We start from the raw sequence: 22,929 nt of genomic DNA on the forward strand, positions 1-22,929 counted from the left end.
GTCAGGAGGGCAGTCTTCAAAGAGAGTGCCTTAAGCTCAGCTGACTCCAAGGGCTCAAAGGGAGCTCCTTGTAGACCCCAAAGGACTACAGAGAAGTCCCACAAGGGGACGAAGTGCGGTCTGGAGGGATTCAACCTGAGAAAAAAGGAATTCGCCAGGGGGGCTGTCGCAAGGAGCGTGAGATCCGAGAACCATGTCTGGGTGGGCCAGTAGGGTGCTACTAGGATTATCTGCTCCTCGTCCTTCCTGAACCTTGCACAGGGTCTGTGGGGAAACACGTATCTGTGTAGTCCAGGGGGCCAGCTGTGTGCCAGTGCATCTATATGAGGGGTGCCTCGGTCAGGGCGTACCAAAGCGGGCAGTGGGAGGATTCCCGGGAAGCAAACAGGTCTACCTGTGCTCGACCGAATCAACTCCAAATCAGCTGGACCACCTGAGGGTGGAGTCTCCACTCTCCCCTGAGGGTAACCTGATGTGACAACGCGTCCGCTGCGGTGTTGAGGTCGCCCAGGATGTGAGTGGCTCATAGCGACTTAAGGTGCTGCTGACTCCAGAGAAGGAGACGGCGGGCGAGTTGTGACAAGCAACGGGAGTGTAGACCACCTTGGTGGTTGATGTACACTACCGTCGCTGTGTTGACCATCCGGACCAACATGTGCTTGCCCTTGATCAACTGCCGAAACCTCCGCAGGGTGAGTAGTACTGCAAACAACTCTAGGCAGTTGATGTGACAACGCAGCCGCGGGCCAGTCCAGGAGCCGGCGGCTGTGTGCCTGTCTTGAAGGCACCTGTTGTAACCACGACACACCTGGAGACCTGCTCTAGGGGAACCGCAGCCTCTTGGACATGCGGCGAAATTAAATGAAAATGAAACAAAAGATTCTCCTCCCGGCCCTCCACCGGGGGATGGAGTGGTCTGCTCACTAGAGAAGCGGGTCTCCTTGCCCCTGGGTGGCCCTTCTCAGGGCTCTTTGAAGCCTTCCTTGGGTTCTTAGCGGCCGGCTGTGAGACGGGTGGCGTCTGCTTCCTGCATTGGGCTCCACACCGGGGCCGGGCCACGGGGGGCGGGCTGCGGCGGAGCCGGTTTTGTTGTTGCAGGAGGATGCCCTTGGCGATGAGCAGACAGGGTGCGAGGTCTTGAGCCGAGCCGGGGCAGGATGTGTTGTATGGCCTCCGTCTGCTGCTTCACTGCCAAGAACTGCTGGGCAAAATCCTCAACGGTGTAGACCAACCTGGGAGATGGGGGCGTCAAGGAACCGTGCCTTGTCAGCCTCTCGCATCTCAACCAAGTTGAGTCAAAGGTGGCGCTCCTGGACCACCAGGGTGGACATCGCATTGCCCGACAGACCACGCCGTGACCTGCATCGCCCGGAGAGCGAAGTCGGTCACCGAGTGCAGTTCCTGCATCAATCCCAAGTCAGAACTACCCTCGTGCAGTTCTTTTAGCGCCTTGGCTTGGTGTACTTGCAGGAGAGCCATGGCGTGCAGGGCGGAGGCGGCTTGTCCAGCGGCACCGTAGGCCTTAGCCGTCAGGGATGACGTAAACCTACAGGCCCTGGATGGGAGCTTCGGGCGCCCATGCCAGGTGGCGGTGCTCTGCGGACACAAGCGCCTTATCCACCTGGTGGATCACTGAATACCCCCTGGCCACTCCACCATCGAGAGTAGCGAGAGTTGAAAGACCGAGACCAGGCAGTAAAAGGTGCCTCCCACGATCTTGTCAGCTCCTCATGCACTTCTGGGAAGAAAGGAACGGGGGCCCAGGAACCAATCGTCGAGCCGTGAGGGTTCAGGGGAGAGTGGAGGGTTCCACTCTAGCCCAACGCTTGTGGCCGCCCGGGAAAGCATGTCCGTCGTTTCCGCATCAGCCTGGGACTGGGTGACCATTCCTGAAGGAGGAACCCCAGTCAAAGCCTCTGCGTCCGACTGGAAGAGCCTGCTCTCCGATGCTGTGCTTGATAACTCGTCTTCTTCCCGGGCTCTGAACGAGAGGTCAAACTCGCCCTGAGACGAGCTGGTGATCTCGTCCGAGTGCCCGACTGGGGCAAGCGAGCATGCTGGGGAATGGGAGGTCCGTGGGGGGATACCCAGCGGAGGTGGTCCCATTGAGGTCCCCAAATCGCACCCAGTGGTAACCGGCACGGCCTCAAACCCATAGGTAGAAGGACCGAGGTGGGGAGCCACTGGGGTGGCTTGCTTTCTTACAAATGCAAGCTACAAACGCAATGTTGCCATGGTCATGTTCTCGCAATGAGGACAAGACCCATCCATGAACGATGTCTCTGCGTGGGCAGCGCCCAGATACGTCAGACAGCGGTCGTTGCCATCAGAAGCAGAGAGATAAGGACCGCAACCAGGAATAACACACAATCGGAAAGGCATCTTTAAAAAGATGTTCCGTGTGTGCCGCTCTTTTAGAAAGAAAATATACTCCTTTTAGAATATACTCTTTTAGCTGTTCTGCCGAAGCACCCAGGGGCGTTCTCTGCACTCCACGGGTGCAGAGGGGGAGAAGCCGCTGAAATGCGCCGTAGAATCCAGCAGATGAGGTGAATGAACTTTGCGGATGAATGAACTTCAATGAATAGAACCGCTCGGCTCCGAAGAGAAAATCTGAATGAGTGGTTACATACCAGCTCCTTTTATAACCGTATGTCCAGGGGACTGGCATGCAAATTCCACTCACCAATTCTCTTTGGCCTTTTTGGGTTTGGGGCTCCCAAGAGTGACCCCTAGTGTCACTACATCGACACAACGTCGAGTGAGTGATATATAGGGAACAATGTGACATTTACATTTAGGCACAGGACTGATATAGTGTAAAAAATGTTTTGTAATATAACCTACAAAATGTCAATCATATTATATAATATTACTAAATCAACCTGACTACAGTATAAATAATTACACAAATGAATGAATGAATGAATGTTTACAGGTTGGGTCAGGTGGATATAACTCCAGCTGCACATATCCACTTTTTACAGTGTAAAATATATAAAAAATACTTTTTATAATAGGTACAACACATTAGATTGCAGTCTTCTCTATTCATTCCCCAGTCTTGCAGTGAGATCAAACATGCTCTTAGTAACACAGCACACAATATTTGAAAAAATTGCTTCTCCCTGTACATAAATAATTTGGCTCTGCTTCTAATAATCTTAATACAAACAGGGAAAAATCGGTCTGACATTCTGTCTTTATTTCCTTTTCAGTATCCGCAGGGTTAGTTATTAAAGAGATTGAGGATTTTCTTCCTTTAAAAATAACCAGCTGTGAACCTGAGCACTTTCATGCATACATGCAGTGCGGAGCACAGCCATTTATGTGGTCACATTCTGTAATGGACAGCTAAAGGTTAAGAGGCTTAAATGTGTTGAATTGACATAGCATTTTTGTCTGTTTGCAAGATCTAAGAAGTGAGCAAGTGAATGAACTGCTGAATATGAGCTATTTTACTTATTAAGAAAGAGAGATATCCAAGTACACACTTAAATTTAACTAAATCGAAACTGAACATTGCACCAGACTATATTGGCTGCTGAAACAGAGCTGAATCACAATAATAAACTATGCATTTCAAAATATTTAAGCAGAATAACCTTGACATTTATAGGTGAACAGTAATTACTTCAGTGTATAAATTGTACTTTCACTGCCAGTCTACCAGTCACCTCAAATTGCCCTTTTCATAGCAACATACAGCATAGCAAAAGAACAGATTGCATAATTTGGCAAACCTACAAAAATCAAAACAAACATATTATCATTGAGGCAAAACAAATGTCTGATGACCTTGATTGTATCCTCATACTGAGGAGACTGTGTGCACAGTCAGAAAGAAACCATGAACACTTTAGTTTCATATTGACCTACTTCTTCCACCAGCTTAGAGATTCTTGAAGCAGATTCACCTCCTTTCTTGAGGTCTGAAACGCAACACTTTGCACCATAATCCTCTAGGCCTATTTCAAGACAATTCCAGATACAGAAGACTTAAGGGCTGCTGACAAGGCATCACATGCACTTTGGCGAAGAAACACTCAGTGAGCTAGCAGGTAGTGTCATACACCAGAATAGTGTATACACAGCTGGGTAGATTTCTTGTTATCCAAAATGCGTATAGTGAACTTTGCCCAAGTGACTGAAACATTAGTTAGAAAAGAGAATAAGACTACTTAAAAGAGCCATGCTTAAAAACCTCCAGCTTTTCTCTCTTCCCTGTGGATGGAGCCGAACATGGCACTTGTTTAATAAAATATTTCTCATAGCAGTATTTAAGTATATTTCTATGTCACTAGCATGAAAAGAGGTTAGAGTTACCTATGTTGAGAGCTGCTCAGTTTACCCATAAATTCTGGTGTTTTGTTGCGATTTATCCTATTTGTGTAGTCTACATATAAAGTAAAAACAATCATTGTGTAAATTAAAAGTAAAAGTTTTTGTGTTAAGAAGTTATGTTCATATATAAACACACATACATATACTGTATATACAATGCACATAATCAAATCACACCTGCATCCATTAAGGCAAGGGTCAACTTTACAACAAAGGCAGATTTTCCAAAACTGTAAGGTTTAAATGTGTTCTCATGACAAAGTTATTTTTTCATTAAATTCAGGTCGAGGCAAGTTGTCATTTGTGTTCTAAATGTACAGTACTGTTAAGTTTTAGGCACTTGTGAAAAATGTTGCATAGTGAGAATGTCTTCAAAAATAATTCCATAAATAGTTTTCATTTATCAGTTAACATCATACAAAGTCTAGAAAATATAAAAAAGCTAAATCAATATTTGGTGTGACCATCTTTGCCTTCAAAACAGCACCAATTCTCCTAGGTACTCCTGGACACAGTTTTTCTTGGTTGTTGGCAGATAGGATATTCCAAGCTTCTTGGAGAATTTGCCACAGTTCTTCTATCTATTTAGGCTGTCTCAATTGCTTCTGTCTCTTTATGTAATCTCAGACTGACACAATGTTCAGTGGAGGACTCTGTGGGGGTCATGCCATCTGTTGCAGGGCTCCCTGTTCTTCTATTCTATTCAATTAGCAAAATGAATGGTTGGGAGTCTAAAATGTATATTTCCATGTGCCTAAGACTTTTGCACAGTACTGTATACAATTTAGAAATTACAATATTTGTTTTTTTTACAATGGTTTGATATTTTGGTAACACTTTACATTAATGTTCCCTTCGTTAAGAGTTTATTAAGATGTTCATTATTGGCTAATAAGTCATTTACAAATCGCATTATTAAGCTTTGATTTGCAGTTATAACAACATGAATGAAAAGGGCAACTTTCATGCAATAACTGACAAAAAGTGAGCATTTTAACTTACATGTAATCAATGATTAAGAAATTAATTTATTTATACTTCTTTTAATCAAAAACATAAAATGCCCTAATTCATGTTTTATGACATAATGCAGCAAAAATAGACTATTACAGAACTTTAAGTACATAGGGAGTTGTCAACATAAGAAACCTAATAATACTTCATGTGTCCAATTTAAATCAAATCACTTTTATTGTCACACAACCATATGCACAAGTGCAACAGTGGGTGAAAGTCTTGGGTGCAGTTCCGAGCAACATAGCAGTCATGACAGTGATTTATATTAAGGTACTTGTTATCATCATCATAGATTACTTATAGCGTGAGGTAAAATGGCTCACTATTTGGCGGTATTATATGAAAGCCTCTTTTTTTATGCAAGTTTTTATTACCACATTTCAATGATTTATAGTGCATTAGTAAGTTAATTTTTTGTCACTGATGAAACCCTTTATAAACACTTATTGATGTAAAGTGTTACTGGTATTTTTGCATGTTACCTTTTCCATTTTTGTTGTTCCATGAATCATTTCGTGCCTCATAATTGTTTAACTTTTTACATTTTGATGACAAGCCTATAACAGACTTTTTATCCTGTGTAGAGATGCCTCCAGATTACATTTTTATATCACAGCAGTAACTGGTCTTTGAATGGCTCAAGTGACAGTTTTGGTTACTCTCTCATAACCCAAACAAGTTCTCTCAACCCAGTTCACTTGTAAGTAAACAACAGCAGCATTAACGAGCTAGGCACTTGATTGATGGGCTGCCTGGAGTGGTGATGTTCCTCCACATCTATTGGATTAGAGGAAGGGATGTCATTCAGTATTAATCTGTAGAGCTGCATGCAGCCTGTAACACTAAGCACTCTGCTCTCTGTCTTCCTGTGATTCTCATCCCATTGTTCATTCTGTGCTGTGGGCACTGGAAATAAGCCACTCATTCCAGAATGAATCTCTTCTGCTTCTCTCTGGTAAGATATGATTCACCTTTTCTGCTCTGTGTTTTGTTTGGCAGTGTGTGAGGATGAAACTTGAACTGCTGGATGGTGGTAACTTGACAGTGTCGAAATCAGAAACCATGTGTTAGCCTGTTTATCTTGCATTTTCTTTCTCTTTTGTTTAAAAACATGTATGGAATAAGATATGTTGTGTACTGCCTGTGCTGTAGGTTGTTATTGGTGTGAATAATTTTGTTTTAATGATGTCTCATGTCTATATTACGTATTCCATTTGCAACATTTGCATTATAGTAAAGAGAAAATATTTCTTTCTCTTTCTCACTGATTAAGTAATGTTTTTTATTTTTTTATTTTATAAACAAACAAAAATACAGTCGTAAATATATATGAACTGAATTTGTCTGGCAGATGTTGGGTTGTTATGCACTATTCAGGATTAATGGTGTTTTCACTCCACTGAATTCATGCTGGTCTGGTTTTATGTAAGTGAATTAATTCATCTGAGTAGTTTTGTTTTGGCTGATCTTTTGCTCAAATGGATTATCATTCAAATGCCCTTTTAAAGCTTTATATGATGAATTCAAAGATATAAAGGGTCTCAAGCAGTGGTTCTCAACAGGTTTCCCTTTAAAACCAGATTTCTGGTAATTTTCTGGTGGATTTCTGCCTAATATTTTACCAAATTATATTGGAAGCATTTTCTTCTCACTTTTGAAAGCCTTTTTATTTTGTTATGCTTTCTATGCACAATTATACAGATTACATTTGATTATTTGCTAGTAGATCTCAATTTTGGGGTGCGACCCACCATTTGAGAATCACTGGTCTAAAACTCATATTACTATAACATTCCTTCATTGGTTTATTAGTTATAGTCTCTACATGTCATGCATGCTAGCATAACAGTTTGTTACTGAACTGTTTTTTAGGAGGGCTCTATGGACAGCTTGTATGAAGCCGTACAGCAGTCCTGTGAGTCCCAGGTGTACACCATCCCCAGCAGGTCCAACGGCCCAGCTGTCCTTTTAGATGACAACATCAAATGGAGGAGTGCAGGGCATTCCATCTCCATGGTATCTATATGAATAACTGACAGAGGTCCTGTCCACAAGGAAGTGTATATGTCATTATGCCATTTTCACATTGAAAACCTTGCTTTTAGTGTCTTAGTCGACATTTTTAGATGAATGTTGTATGCATACTGCAATATCATGGGAAATGTATTGGCCATCTGGACGTACATTATAACATTGCTGCAGACATGATGAGATGACTTTAAATAAAAACCTGCTGCAAATAGATTGTGCTGTAACCATATGGAAATGTAATAAAGGGAGAGTTCAGCCAAACACGAAAATTCTGTCATCATTTACTCACCCTCATGATGTTCCAACCCTGACTTACTTTCTTCTGTGGAACAAAAAGGCAGAATCATAAGGGGCTGACTGTCTCTAGTCACCACTTATTTTGTTGTGTCTTTTTCCATAAAATGAAAATGAATGGTGGCTAAGGCTGTCAGTCCTTAACATGCTGTATACATCTCCTTTTGTGTTCCATGGAATCAAGAAAGTCACACAGGTTTAAAACTGTTAATGTTGACTGATTTTTTTTTAACTTTGGGCGAATTATTCCTTTAATGTCTCTTTGAGACCTGTCTTTGAGAGAGAAACTAGAAATGCCTGGCTTAGATTATCATGGAAACCCATTCGCATGCATTAACATGCAGTCTTTATTCTATTTTAATTCCCAGGAAATGTCACAAATCAACACAGACAACAACAAAAAGAAGAAACAACGGTGAGTTCAGTTGTGTTTTTATTTTTAAGTAAACAAAGAGAAAAATGTTGAACTTCCAGTCAAAGTAAAAGTGAAAGGAATAAAATGAAATGGTCCCCTTTGGTTTTTTGTATACGTAGATATAATACTTTAAGCCGAATATCTAAATAATGCCTCCTTACCTTTCATCCTATGTAGATGTTCATAAGCCCTGTAGCATCTGTCTAGTATAGGTCTTATTCCTAAAGACAAGGCATAAGCTGTGACTTGAAAAGTAAAACCCTGATTATTGTAATATGGCACAAGAGATACTTCAACAGAGATACTGCAATGAATCTGGATCATATATTTCACTTAATTTAGGATTTGAATTACCTGTTATGATTGGGAAGGCAAATCTTGAGAGAGTTTAATGTTCTCTTGTTGAATAATTGCATTTGTTAACTATCCTTTAACTATGCACATAGACTATTCACAAAATACCACTCTAAAACATGTTTCAATGTTTTCTCTCTCAGATCACTACCAAAGTCTGTCTCTGAAAATGAAGCTTTAGGTATGTAATACAATTTGAGAGATCTGTTATAAAGAATATCCCCTCTTCTTTCTTTTTCTTCTGCATCACATGACTAACCTATAATTACATATCTCCTTTTTCCTGTCACACGCACAGAAGAAAACTAGTTTACTGTAACTACAAACACAACACGAACCGAAAGTGACCAATAAGAAGACAATAAAAGAAAGTTTTGATCAGTATTTATCAGATCATTAAGAACATAAATAAAAGCAAGATTCCCCACATTTCCCTGCTTTCAAACAAGATTTCATAGTAAGAAATCTTAAAAGTAAAAGCATGGCACACTGGTAGACATTGGTAAATGAATAACCCTTAATGGTCTTGGTTTCCCTCCTGCAGATAATACCATCTGTACTAATTCTGTCTGGCAGGCCACCAAAAAGCAAGAAGACTCAGTCCTTCTGAGGAACAATCAGAATGAAGGTAAAACTGGTCTGAGGGTTTGTGGGTTAAGCCAGACTAGATTTAATTTATAAGACACCAACAGCTTAGCAACATCCAGTCACCATTGGCCAATCAGGTGCCCTGTCAGATTCTGATTGTGTTAAATCCTATTTACAGTGAATTAAGTCTGAGCAGAGAGTGGGAACAACACAATGCGCAGTGTTGTGCAGAGATCAGCTCACGTTTGTGGGACTGATTAAGAAACAGCAGGGTCTTGATTGTAAATAGGGTAATAGACTTCAGCCATTTACAACTATGGAGGATTTTCACAATGTATTTGATGCACACAATCTGTCAACTTATCTTGACTTTTTATGTAAGTGTTATGTAAACAATTATCCAATATTTTTTCTGAGCAGCATAGAATGATAAGATAGTACTTTTAACTATATATGTAAAGTTTATCAAGACAAACTTTAATGTTGGCTTGACAAAATCCTAGTCTGAAAGTTAGTTTAAAAAAAAAAAAAATGAATTTGAATGTTAGAGATTAAAGGCAAGAGACGGACCACTGGTATTAAAATGAATGGGAGAAATTGTGAGAAACGCCCAATGGATGTAGAAAAGTTAGTCCCACCTCACAGGTAAAAGAGCCAATCACCTTTTATATACAGATATCGCCTGTCAATCAACTCATGAACGCGCATACGCATTAGACAAGCCGGGAAAATATCGCTTTTTAGTGTGATCTGAGGTAAAGAAGCACAATTTATGATACCATTGTTGTCAGATTTTACTGCTGATTTTAAATACTGCATGTTCTTTGATCGTAATCTTGACCAACAGTTTTGGACATTTCGGTTTTTCCCATTTCAAGTAGATAGGAGCTGTACTTTTATGCCACTTGTTTACAAAGAAAAATAGCTGCCCAGCCTGCCCGGGAGCGTTCCACAGATGGCCGTCGAGTGAACTGACTTGCCTTAAAAGAGACTTTGTTGAAGGCATTGTGTGTGTTTGTTTACGTTGGAATTTTTGACAGGTGCTGTAAGTGATTTAAGCGTTGTGTAGTCTCAGCCTCTGATGGCACGCCCACACTCGGTGTACTAACCGTCTCCGTCTGATGCTTATAGCACGCAAAATTGGAAACGCTTTCTCAGTCCTGTCAGACCAAATCTGATTGGCTGACTTCTACAGGATTTCCGAGAGCTTAGTTTGTGCTGGTCCAGGTGGAAGCATGAGTTGAGTTCACAATGTCCCGTGCTGATACAGTTAGTGCTTTTGAGAAACTAAATAATAACAGAATTTGCCTAAGTTTGCCAGGTTAGTCACATCAACTCTTTTAAAAACATTCATCGTTTGGTTTGAGGCACGTAGCAGAAAGTAAAGCAGATATCCATGAGCAGAGCTTCATATTCTGCTTTGTTTACTTAGTTATGTCTTAGTTAGAAATACTCTGTAATGAGGTTCCATGCTGTACTTACAGTTGCTACACATTTTCCGCTATTTTCCCATGGGTTTTCTGTGCAATCGCTCGCGGAGACTCGCACGCCATTATATAAATTATTTATTTTCCCATGCCGGTCTTTTATTATGGTATGAGCCATCTCCGATAACCCCGCCCCTAAACGTCACGTAATGACAAACCCAGCTGTGACTGGTCGCTTTACATGTATTACATGTATAAGTGGGCGGTTCTTTGTCAATGTTAGCTGCCATAGACCCCAGACCTTTGCTGTTTAAGTCAAAGGTCTGACTACGTGAGACTAAGCATTCTGTAGCTTTCAAGTGACTGAGCTGTTGAATTAGCCACGCCCCCTTATTCCAAAACCCTGCCCTCCAAAGATCATTTCGAGACCAAAACTGAGCAAAAGAGCACCATTGTTTGTTCCTGTGGCTGTCAAATTCAACAGTGGCACAATAGCGCCCTCAACTGACAAAAACTATGAATCACAGCCTCAATGATCCACTTCAAAGACAACACTATGAGAACGAGCAAAATGATTGACAGGTGAAAATCATCAATGTCCCCGGTCCACGGACACATTTTTGTTTGCTGTTTACAAAAGTCTACAGCTGTCACAGAGACTGGTGAGATATCTCAGAGCACTTATTTCATTAATATCTTTAATGGAGTAGGAGCATTTTTAATTCCAAATGTTGTTGAACATTAATTTTGAAGTAGTTGCTGTTAAACCTGTCTGCCTGGATGCACCACATTTCCTTGACTAAGCAGAGTAAAATCACCTGCCAAATGGTATTTCCCCTTGTCAAAATACGTGAAGAAGCAAAACAGGAAAAGAGGTGCAAAACAACAGATCTTTTCTCATACGGAATGTACTATTTTGAGCTCTGCTTTGGTTAACCCCTTTTTCTTTGCATTACCATATATTCTATAATGTCATGGTTTATACTGAAATCTTGCCCTAATAAAATTAATATTTGAGTAAAGAGCAAATAAGTTTCTAGTGTATAGTGTATTGATTGCAAAGTACTAATGTTTACCAGTTATATTAAATGTGTTTGTTCATTTCAGAGCAGGTGAGAGCTCTAAGGAGGGTTGAGAGTCACACAGTGGCACACACAACGACTCAGACCATCTCTAGAAACACACAGCAAGAACCACCTGTCCAGGTCAGAAAATTGTGATATTTGTGTCTGGTTGAGTACTGAGTAGTGAGGCTGAGTAACATGGTACAGTTGTGCACTGCATTGTCTGCTGTACAGATGGTTGGGTGAGGGGCCCTTTTCTGCCTATATAATCCCTTTTGCCCACATGGCATTAGAGTCCCTCGAGACTGCTGAATTTGTGATGTGTGCACCAATGCAAGGGCCAGTAATGAAAATGGCCAAAATTCTCAACCCACCAAAAACTTGCTATGGTTTGCAATCCAGGATGTCTGCAATACCTGGACAAAGCTGTCTGTTAGTATTCTCATTCATCTCAATGGTAGGTGCTCGGCTGGCACGTTACCTTGACCTCATGTTTGCAATATTGTTTGTATAATGAGCCTGATGGATTGCTATATAAAAAAGACACCGTAACTAGAACCAGAATATCATAAATGTAACAGTGTGCTTTGTCATGTACTGTAACTATTCTGTCAAGCAACAGACTGAGACAGCAAATACAGAGATGACACAGACAAGAGGTACAAGGGTGAAAAAAGTAGAGAGGAAAAGCAGTCACAGAGGGACCCCAACACAAGAGATAGAAGGTAAATATGAATTTATACATTTGCAAGTCTGCTTGCAAGGCAGGACATATGAAAGGACTAATTTCTCCTTTAAATAGACATTAGTCTTTGGTTTACGTCAGAGTAGGGATGTCAAGTTTCAGACATTTTTATAATCTATCATAGTGAAAATTAATGATCTATTAATCCTTAACGTTAATATTGCAAAACACATGTAGAGGACTCAAAGTAATATGTGCATGTAGCATACAGTTTAAATATAATTTTAATGATTACACTTGAGAATGCAAGTTTTGCCATTTTCCAGTGTATTTTAATGCATTTAGTCTATGTTTAGAACAAATTTGTGAATTTAATTACTGTTAATGAATTAGGCTATTGCTAAAAATAATTTTCATACTGTACATTTTTGAGTTAATTAAAACTTCATGTTTTGGATCGTGGTAAATTTCGGACTTATATTTTTATTTGAAAAAATTAAGTAAAAAAAACAAACAAAAAAACCCCCTGTGTAAACACAGTACTTAACATACCATTTCTAAGGTAATTGCGAGAAATCAGCTGAATGTACCTTCGTGCCTTCCCGATGATCGTTGACGTAATTGTAGGTTGGGAGGAAAAATGGAGATCAACAGTGCTTGTTGTCATGTTGTAATTTAAAACACTATCACGGTGTGTGCAGAAAACATTAAAGTTCATTTATAGAGAAACGCTCAAACATTGTTTACATTGAGCCCACTTCATCTCTGATCTGTGGCTGTGTGGCTCTTCTTCTATGATTGAAAATTAAGTGACATGCAGCGCCCTCTAGTGGTGGATGACTGTATAGACAGACTTATCAATGTCTGATCGCATTTTTACTGAACGTATTTGTCCTGAAATTAATTAATTGATGATTGATAAGCTTAATCGATCAAATTATTAACAACAATTAATCACTTTTTGATTAATCGTTAAGTCAAGCCATTTTTATTTGTATAGCGCCTTTCACAACACACATCGTTTCAAAGCAGCTTTACAGAAAATCATGCATTAATAGAAAATGAAACTGTAATATCTATAATGTCTTAGAGTCATCATTGTGTAGTTTGATAAAATACGATTGTGAATTGTGTTTAAAAATAAGTAATTAATTAATAATTGTATTTAGAACCCCAGTGAGCAAGCCAAAGGTGACTGTGGCAAGGAACACAAAACTCCATAAGATGTTGGTTAATGGAGAAAAATAACCTTGGGAGAAACCAGGCTCACTGTGGGGCCAGTTTCCCTCTGGTTAACATCATGAATATAATGCCAATATTACTTATGTATAGTGCAAGTCATGGTTTAAAATTATTAAACTAAGTAAGTGTTAAGGGTCAGTGTTTAAATAAAGATTTTGTAATAACTGTAAGATTAATGATTAATGTCTTTGAAGTCCATCCTGGATTAACTGCAGAAGTTCATATAGACGCATTGTCCTTGTTTGTTGGCTAATGAAGGGTTTTGTTGGCAATTAATTGATAGTCTATGTATTCCATTATAAGTGTGTAGTCCATCATTAGACCGAGGTGATGCAGGCAGAGATCAGTGAGGTGCATTGCAGTTCAACTGGCTGGTAATTTCGGTGAGGTCTATCCTAAATCCAAGGTTCAGGTAATGGCATATGATGTATCCCATGTCTTATGGTTGGAGTTGGCATCAGTTCATCCTCTGAAGTACATCGTAATAGACTGAAGTGATGTGATGTGATGCACCGGCTGCATTTAGTCATCATCACTAAGAGACACGTAGCAGTGGAGTCCAACATGAAGCAGGAATGGAGCTGGATCCAGCTGGTTCTGGTGACCTCAGGATAGGAGTCCCAAGGTTGAGACAGGGAAACAAATAGAGTAATATTAGCATAGATGCCATTCAATTTATTGCAGAGTTATAGATCATGATCAATGTTTCTAGTTTCTGGTTCCAACAGACCTAACTAAAGCAGCCTAATTGTGTGTTGAAGGATAAATTAGGTGTATGCCTGGCTAAATAGATGAGTCTTTAGTCTAGACTTAAACTGAGTGAGTGTGTCTGCATCTCGAACAGTGTTAGGGAGACTATTCCATAGTTTAGGAGCCAAATATGAAAAGGATTTACCTCCTTTTGTGGATTTTGATATTCTATTAACTATTAACAGGCCAGAATTTTGCGATCGTAATGAAAGTGATGGAATATAACGTGGTAGAAGGTCACTTAATTACTGTGGAGCTAGATCATTGTACGTATTTTAAAATTAATAAGAAATTTAACAGGGAGCCAATATAACGATGAAAAAATTTAGATAATATGATCATATTTATTGGTTCTAGTCAGCACTCTGGCTGCTGCAGAGTTAACATCCCTACATCAGAGCCATGAACCACAATTTGCTATTGCTAGCTGGTTGCAGGTGGTATTAGAGGGTGGGGACATTCTCGTTCTCATTCTAGACAGCATTTTATTGAACAAAATTTGTGTACGCCTGCTGAGTGCAAGATGAGTCATCAATATTTTTTGGTTATTTTTTCCAGAATAGAAACAATATACATTTTAAATGTGTACAGTATATCTGCTAAAAGCCACTTTGTCAACTTATAGTATACAAGTTTATAGATGCCTCAATGCTAATAGACATGGACTAAAAGGATCAAAACTCAACAAAAAATTTCTTTGAATGGGGTCATAACCGTGTTACAGTTTTTTGTGGTTCAACAACTGTTTTCATTGAAGGCCACACTAGAATTGACAGGAAAAGTGTCAATGCAATAGTGCTTTTCACAACCCACATCGTTTCAAAGCAACTTTAGAGAAAATTATGTTGTAACAGAATATGATGCTACTCACATTACAGCATAATTTTCTGTTACAGCATAGTTTTCTGTAAAGGTGCTTTGAAATGATGTGTTGTGAAAAGCGCTGCACAAATACTTGACTTGACATTGACTGTGTCTTTCAAAGTTCACATAAAAGGTGCCAACGGAATGATGCCAGTGTTAGATGTAGGAGCACAGCCACATACACAGAAGAATACCACCCCTGTTGTGGGGTCAAGGGTCATGGAAGCAGCATCTTCCAATAAACAGCGCTGGAGCAACCCTGTCTGGGTACTGGCCTATAACACCTGTCAACCTCCCTCCAATGAGTATCGACTCCACACCTGTGATTGCACTAATTCCATGGCCCCAAGTCAAGGAGATAAAATCAACATTCATACCATGAAGAGAGACCCCTCACCCAAAGGAGTGGTGCGCTCCACCACCAATGTGGATTTCTGTGCCTCCAATGTAAGTTTTTCATATAAAACTGGATCTATAGATTTAGTATTAGAGTTATACACAGGGAAACATGGAGACAAAATGGGCCATCAAAATGAGAAAATGTGTAATACTGTATATTAAATAATAATAATTATATATATATATATGTATATATATATATATATATATATATATATAATATGTGCTTGTAGCCTACTGTTTAAATTTAAATTAATACACTTAAGAAATGCAAGGATAGGCATTTGTTTCTTAAAATATTCATAGTTCAGTGTATTTTAAAACATTAAGGCTATGTTTAGTAGAAATTTGTGAATTGTTTAATAACATTTAATGAAATACTGTTAATAATAACTTGTATAGAAGATACATATTTGAGTTCATTAAAACTTCATATTGTGGGATATTTCGGACCTTTGGACTTATTTATTTATTATTTAAATTAAGTAAAATCATAACATGCTGCATAAACAAGTACATAAAATACCGCTTCTCTGGGGCTGATCAGATGTCAGCTGAATGAGCTCTCCCGGCGATCACTGACATAGTTGTAGGTTGGTTTGTCCAACACTGATTACTTTGAGCCCACTTCATCTTTCAATGAGGGGAAGTGAAGAATGTGTAGTTCTTCTTCTGTGTTGCAGACTAGACGTTATATGCAGCGCGTAAGTGGCAGTGCGCCCTCTAGAGTCGGATGACTGTATAGACAGTCTTATCAACGTCTGCTGGTGTGATTGTTCTGAAATTAAGCGACGATTAATAAGCTTAATTGATCAAATTATAAACAGCAATGAATCGATTAATATCGATCAATGTATGTTGTTTCCATGGAAATTGCACCTCTACAACAAGTTGACAAGTTGATGCTTATATCATCTGAGCGTCACTCCTGCAAAATCCTTGTATAAATATAATTGCTATAGAGACAATCAGTCCAATCTTCTTAATATGTGCAATATAAATTGTCAAACATCTATGAACCACTCTAGTGTTATTGCAATATAACAATAAAAGTATGTCCTGGCATGGCACCCATCTTAGGGATTAAGCAATATTTGCACACGTTAAACATTTGTGGGTGATGAACTTTGTTTTGTTTTCTAATGGCATGTAGATCAGGGAAAACATTATTCCACAGAGTTTCTAGAATTCTAATCTCAGTAATATTTTGCTTTTATACACTCAGTAACAACTGGATTCTCATACATTAGCCTTTCTAGCGTTGGGTAAGGGGTAAACTAGTACATTGTATCACCCTCAGATAAAAGGAAGCTTTCACAAAACGTTAGGAAGGGCTGTTTGTTTCCGAGGGCTTGTGGTGCTTGAAGAAATAGATTATAATGGTGTAATCCTGGATTTGGACTTTGTATGTCTGATTGCACACAGCTGGATTAGGCTATGTTATTGTCCACAGGCTTTCCTTGAACACTATTGGACAGTTATTGTTGTCTGCCGCACACAGAAATCCATATTGTAAACAGTTCCTTGTTAATTTAAATGATGGCCTGAGTTTGAAGGGTTGGGTTGTGATTCTCCTCATATTAAGAGCCAACATTTTGTATATGTGAAAGAAATGAGATGAGACAGATGTCAGATAAAACAGGTCAATGTGCAGAAACATTTTGCAAAAATTCCAAACTGAAATTCAGAAGGTTGTGAAAGTAGACAGGAACTGTTTCAAGGGCATGGGTCCTCTTCCTGTGCATGCTATGGAGCTTACTTCCCATATACTGAGACCAGATTTTGCAATGTGGACAAAAGACAAAAGGAATTTTGAAATATGAGCTTTCACGTGTGTATATTATTTGATTTTTGTTAATGTGAATGAAGGTTGCTTTAATCCTAAAAGTTATACTGAAGACATAGTAGAAGCACAGATTTTTCGCATTTACAGTGGCCCAAAAAAGGATCTGAATATTTAAAATGTTTGAATTTAATTGCATTATGATGACAAAATATCAAACCAAGTGCAATCTGTAAACAAAAAATTATGACCCTAGACCTTTTCTCAGAACAAACTTCACTTTTCTAAATCAGGAAGTCATTTCCCATCAGACAGGTGTCCTAGTAGAGTAGCTACAGCAGGGTTTCATCACATAAACTTTGAATACGTACATGTTTGACAACCAGAAAGTGTCCAAATATTATATCTGTTGTTTTATCATATAGAAAACGTCTTTTTCTTTTAAATGTTTAGGTTGAAATTGCGCTTTTAAACAGCACATGGTTTTACATTTTGTTCTCTAATGCAATGACATTCACACATTTTCAAGTGTAACTTAAGCGTCCAACTAGTTTTTGGGGCCACTGCATATCAGAATCTCATCAAATCATTATGACACAACTAAGTGTTCGATTATGTAAACACCACCTCTATGGAAATTTAATTTTTTTTGTGCCACAGAGTCCCACTTACCGAATTTGTGTTACTCGAAATGACTATGAAGTGGTGAACCACAAAATGCAGACTCAAGCACTTAGTGTTTTTCCCCTCTAGAACTGATGCCTCAAAAATAGACAGAGCACGCTTGTCTCACATCCTGTGTGATTTAAGGAAGTTCTTATACTAAGCTGTTCTGCTGAGGCATTGCATTTTACACTTTTGTAGCTGAGAGGTTAAACCGCTAGTTGCAGATTGGAGTATCATTGTTAACTGAACACACACGTCTAAGGCGATGCTTCAAAGGGCTGCTTCAAATGTTTCAGACAAACCAAAAAGTCTTAAACCTAAGGTAGGTTTTTATTCTTTTAAGTTGTTGGTAAGGTAATAATTTTGGTGGTGTTACACAGGTAATTCACATAGTCTTTAAGATGTTATAGACAGGTATTATACAGACCTGTCTGTACTAGATGTACTATCCCAGTAGATCTAACACTTGCAATAAAAGGGGACCAGAAAACAGAATAATAATGAAAGGAATTTCTAACAACTATTTAACATATAGACAACAGCTTGTCACTACACAAAACTACTGACAAAGTTGGATTTGTCAAGGTCAAATTCTGTCAAATTAGGTCAAAGAAGACAGTGTACCTTGTCACTTTAGACAATTAATTGCCATTTTATGTTGGAAGAGACGTTTTAATCAGATTAGAAATCATTCAATGGTTTTATCAAATTGAAAATATTACATCAAAATGATGACATGTAAAGTGGAGTTTAATGTACTTAAATGCTCTACAGCTGTAGATAACTCAAGTTAATACCTTGACTAGCTCTTAAATTTTTAACAGTTTCTACCGTACAATTCGTTACACTATTGTGGTTTATAAAAAGTAATCTACTGTATATAGCATGTGCCTTGATGTTTCAAATATCTATTTTTCTATATGGTAAATGTGATCTGTTTTCATTACCTGACACAGCGATCCACCAGTTTTGGAAGATTTGACACATTCAGACATCAACACTCCGCTTCCAGACTTGAGGAAAATGGAACAATTGAGGTATAGGAAGAGTTTAATCTTCACAGATTTTATAAATTTTTCATAAGCAATCTATGATTTTTTTCATCATAGCATGCACTATGCCCTCAAATCCAAAACAATCAACCCATTTTAATTACAGTCAGCAGGTCTTATCCTTGACTTACTGAACACTGGACAGAGATGCTTCTCTATACTGAAGCATTCATTTTAAAACATATTATTTGCATTAAACAGGCAGATGGCGAATCAACGGCACATAATTGTGAGAAACCGGGAAGTCTGGGAAAAAAGATGAAGGCCATTTCAATGACTATGCGTAAACGGATGGGCAAGAAACATGTCAAATCTTGCTCGGAGGACATGGTGAGTCACACAGCAAGTTCCTCATATGATTACTGACATTGATTAACCAACTCATTTCTTCACCATCTTTAATATCAAAGCATATGTCACCAGCAGTTTATCAAAGCATATGTCATTACATCTGCAAAAAAGTTGATCGGGAAATGTCAATGACTGATATTTTGATTGGTGCAGGGAGATGACACTGAAGGAGAAATAGAGAATGGGTCTACTGTAGAGAAGAGCACAGACCAGACTACCAACTCACTGGAAAGTCTCTGGAGTGGACAGAGCTCCTCAAGTAAGTATCTACCACCAGTATTGTTGGAGAAGCTACTAAAAACATTAGTTTGTCAAGCTACAGGTAATTTAACATTGTTAAAAAAATAAATTAAAAAAATCTGGTTTCAACACAAGTTAAGCTCAATCAACAGCTTTTGTGGCTGTTGATTATCTCCAAAGAAAAAAAAAAAAAAGAAAGAAAAAAGATGCTTTTTTTTTATTCTACATGGAGAGGGTCCCCACATGGTGGCTGCCATGTTATGATCACATGACTAGTCGAATACTACTAACTTAATCTCAGTAACCACCCTGTTATTGGACACTTTCACTCATGGATTAAATTAATCATGGCTGACTGTGAATAGTGAATTTCTACAATGGCAACTGCAACTGAAAACTATTATGTTTGAATGGTGCTGCATCCACACCACTAGGTGTCAGTGTGTTCGTAAAATACTTAGTGCAGCTTTAACATGATTTTAGTGTGATAAAATCGCTTACTAACCTAATCTGTGTTAAATTATATCCAATATCTGGATTACAGGGTCAAGTTAAATCGTTTTTACGTTATAACCATAGTCTTTTATTGGCTCAGGTGGTGTGGCTAGCAATTCAGATGGATCCAGTAACAGAGACAGCTTGAAACTGGAGGAGGAAGTGCCCTACACAGGCCAGTTCTGCGGACGAGCCAGAGTACATACAGACTTTGTGCCCAGCCCATATGATACAGACTCCCTCAAACTAAAGGTACAGTATCCATAGTGCTACTTGTTCAGTGTTGCATGCTGTTGGATAAATCAGCACAATCTTAAAAGAAAAACATAAATTGCTAATAGGAAGTGAATGATGTTGACTATACCAACAGAATATGCTTGTACCTTTCAATCTAAATGAAATGTGCATCTTTTTTTTAGGTGGGAGACATCATTAGCATTATAAGTAAACCACCAATGGGTATATGGACTGGCATGCTCAACAATAAAATGGGAAATTTCAAGTTCATTTATGTGGGTGTTCTGCCTGAGAAAGAGGAGGAGGAGGAGGCCCCAAAAATAAGACCTGTGAAAGTTTGCAAGAAACTACGACCGAATACACTCCTGGAGTTATTAGAAAGGCTTCATTTAGAGGTAAAACCAGACACAACATTCATGCACACATAGAAACATCACTTTCAATCTAAACCCCCACCTTTTGACCAAATAAAATTCAGCAAGAAGGGATTTTGGAGATTGTAAAATATTTGTCATGAAATTTTAATTAGGAATATCCATGAATTTGCCCAAGATTGGAGTTTATAGTTGTATTTTAATGCAACAGGAATGTACTTTTGAACTTTTGTCACAGGAATATGCATCCTCGTTACTCCTGAATGGCTACCAGACAGTAGATGACCTCAAACATCTGAAAGAGAGGCACTTGATTGAGCTGAATGTGACTGACCCAGATCACAGGCACAGGTTGCTTGCTGCATCAGAGTGCCTCTATGTCACAAGCAGTGAGTGTCTATACAACTAGTTCGATGGACAGCTGTTGGAAAAAACTCTATCATGGATTGTCAGTATTCTTTGTAAACTTCCATCTCAGGAAACATTACGACAGCAAGCCTCAGGAAGGGAATAGATACTGCTACTGCATCTTTGCATCCTCTATTTTTATATGTGGATGAAATTTGGCTGTTTTGAAATACTAGATATCACAACCTTGCCTTGAAAGGTTGCTTCACCCAAAAATGAAAATTCTCTTATCATTTACTCACCCTCATGTTGTTCCAAACCTGTATGACTTTCTTTCTTCTGTGAAACACAAATGGAGATGTTAGGCAGAATGTTAGGAACTGACAGCCTTGGTCACTATTCAATTTCATTGTAGACTGAGGCTTTCAGGTCCTTTACATTGTGCATAACATCTCCTTTTGTGTTCCACAGAAGAAAGAAAGAAAGTCACATAGATTTGGAGTCAATGATGACAGATCTTTTATTTTTGTGTGAAGTATCCCTTTAATTTAATCCACAACACTGTTACAGCCTTTACTGTTAATGCAGGTCAGGATTAATTGCTGTTTGGATGTTGGCTCACTGTGTGAGCAGGTGGCACATGGCTTGGCTGCTCTGGCTGATATGAGTGTAGGATAATAACCAGGAAGCCTGTCATTTAATTAACATTAATTTCATTTGGGCATCTGTGAACGCAAACCTCATTTGTCAGGCAGAGATTAAATTAACCAGCAGGAGTTCATGTGAGAGATTTAACCTTTTTTTTGCTTCACTCTACAGGAGATGAACAGGGAGAGATGAAGGGTGATGAGGAGGAAGACCAAGATTGTCTCAGAGACTCTGGTTGTTTTATTCCAGCAGAGTGTCCTGATAGTTGAGAGCCACTCACTAGTTGTCGAATGTCTCTCTCCTGACATATAGTATAATGATAAAGCTACAAAAAGACACAAAACTCAGTTTCCTTTTGTCATTATGTATTTGGTCCTTACTATAGGAACTGGCCTACTTTGGTTTTGTATTTACACAATTGTTTTGTTTTGTTGATGTAACCTTTTTTTCAATGTAAATGTTATTTGAAATTTTTTCAAACCTACATGTGTGTGAGGAATTTTTCACAAATAATTTTTGTGTTTATCATGACTGAATTGTAAATACAGTAATAATATTAAAATTAATAAATTATTTATTCTTCAGCATATCTGCTTTTCTGTTACTTATTTGGCTGCTTAAATACATGTTGCTACTGCTAAAATTCAGACTGTGAACACATTTCTATTTGTTTCCATTAGCTTCAAAGCACTCTCCAGTTAATATTCTTGCAACACCCCATCTCTAAACAAAAGGTTACTATCTATTCTAATAGCTAATATCCATATATATTGTCATACCCATATTTATTTATTTATTTTTGTGTGAAAATTAATAGCTCTTTGTTGAAACAAGAGGCACTAAAATTTGAGATCTGGAATTAAGACTATTTTCCATTATTGAGAAAAGGCACAGTTAAAAAGTTCTTAAACTAATAAATATTGGAGTTAATTTGGTACAAATGAGAAGAGTAAAACAGATCAATTTGGTCAAGGTTGAGGTGAGGGTGACTCACTCTTACAAAAGCCACCTGAAAAGTTTGAGAAAAAAAAAAGAACTAGTTGATCAACAGGATAAATGAAATTGAATTTATATAAATTACGATACATTTAATCTAAAGGCTGACTTTGCACATGGAAGATCTAAAGAAGAGAACATTTAAAAAAAAAAAATAAATAAATAAATATATATATATATATATATATATATATATATATATATTTTTTTTTTTTTTTTTTTTTTAAGACAGAACAAATCTCTACTATAACACCATACAACAAAT

The 22,929-nt window shown here is 38.5% G+C and overlaps 1 protein-coding gene and 1 long non-coding RNA gene across 3 annotated transcripts; one reads left to right on the top strand and one right to left on the bottom strand.

Moving 5' to 3' along the window:
• Nucleotides 1-6,200: 6,200 nt before the first annotated feature.
• LOC127430153 (SAM domain-containing protein SAMSN-1-like) lies at nucleotides 6,201-22,255 on the top strand. 2 transcript variants are annotated; one of them, XM_051679687.1, is made up of 15 exons: nucleotides 6,201-6,316; nucleotides 7,234-7,377; nucleotides 8,055-8,101; nucleotides 8,599-8,636; nucleotides 9,000-9,083; nucleotides 11,578-11,675; nucleotides 12,157-12,259; nucleotides 15,197-15,522; nucleotides 18,880-18,960; nucleotides 19,177-19,305; nucleotides 19,480-19,585; nucleotides 20,162-20,313; nucleotides 20,481-20,693; nucleotides 20,911-21,061; nucleotides 21,840-22,255. In XM_051679687.1, exons 1-15 carry the CDS (start codon nucleotides 6,293-6,295, stop codon nucleotides 21,935-21,937), a joined length of 1,794 nt encoding a protein of 597 aa, XP_051535647.1. In that variant the 5' UTR covers nucleotides 6,201-6,292; the 3' UTR covers nucleotides 21,938-22,255. The 2 variants fall into 2 exon arrangements, with proteins under 2 accessions (XP_051535647.1, XP_051535648.1); XM_051679688.1 differs by lacking the exons at nucleotides 6,201-6,316; nucleotides 7,234-7,377; nucleotides 8,055-8,101; nucleotides 8,599-8,636 and having other exon boundaries at nucleotides 9,063-9,083; nucleotides 11,583-11,675.
• On the bottom strand, nucleotides 7,241-8,621 carry LOC127430154 (uncharacterized). The gene is made up of 4 exons (XR_007895412.1): nucleotides 8,456-8,621; nucleotides 8,263-8,322; nucleotides 7,682-7,714; nucleotides 7,241-7,405 (listed from the first exon to the last, which is right to left on the bottom strand). It is a non-coding gene; the product is annotated as an uncharacterized LOC127430154 (long non-coding RNA).
• Nucleotides 22,256-22,929: the final 674 nt, after the last annotated feature.

Source organism: Myxocyprinus asiaticus, chromosome 39 (genome assembly GCF_019703515.2).
Source record: "Myxocyprinus asiaticus isolate MX2 ecotype Aquarium Trade chromosome 39, UBuf_Myxa_2, whole genome shotgun sequence".
NCBI classification, from domain to species: domain Eukaryota; kingdom Metazoa; phylum Chordata; class Actinopteri; order Cypriniformes; family Catostomidae; genus Myxocyprinus; species Myxocyprinus asiaticus.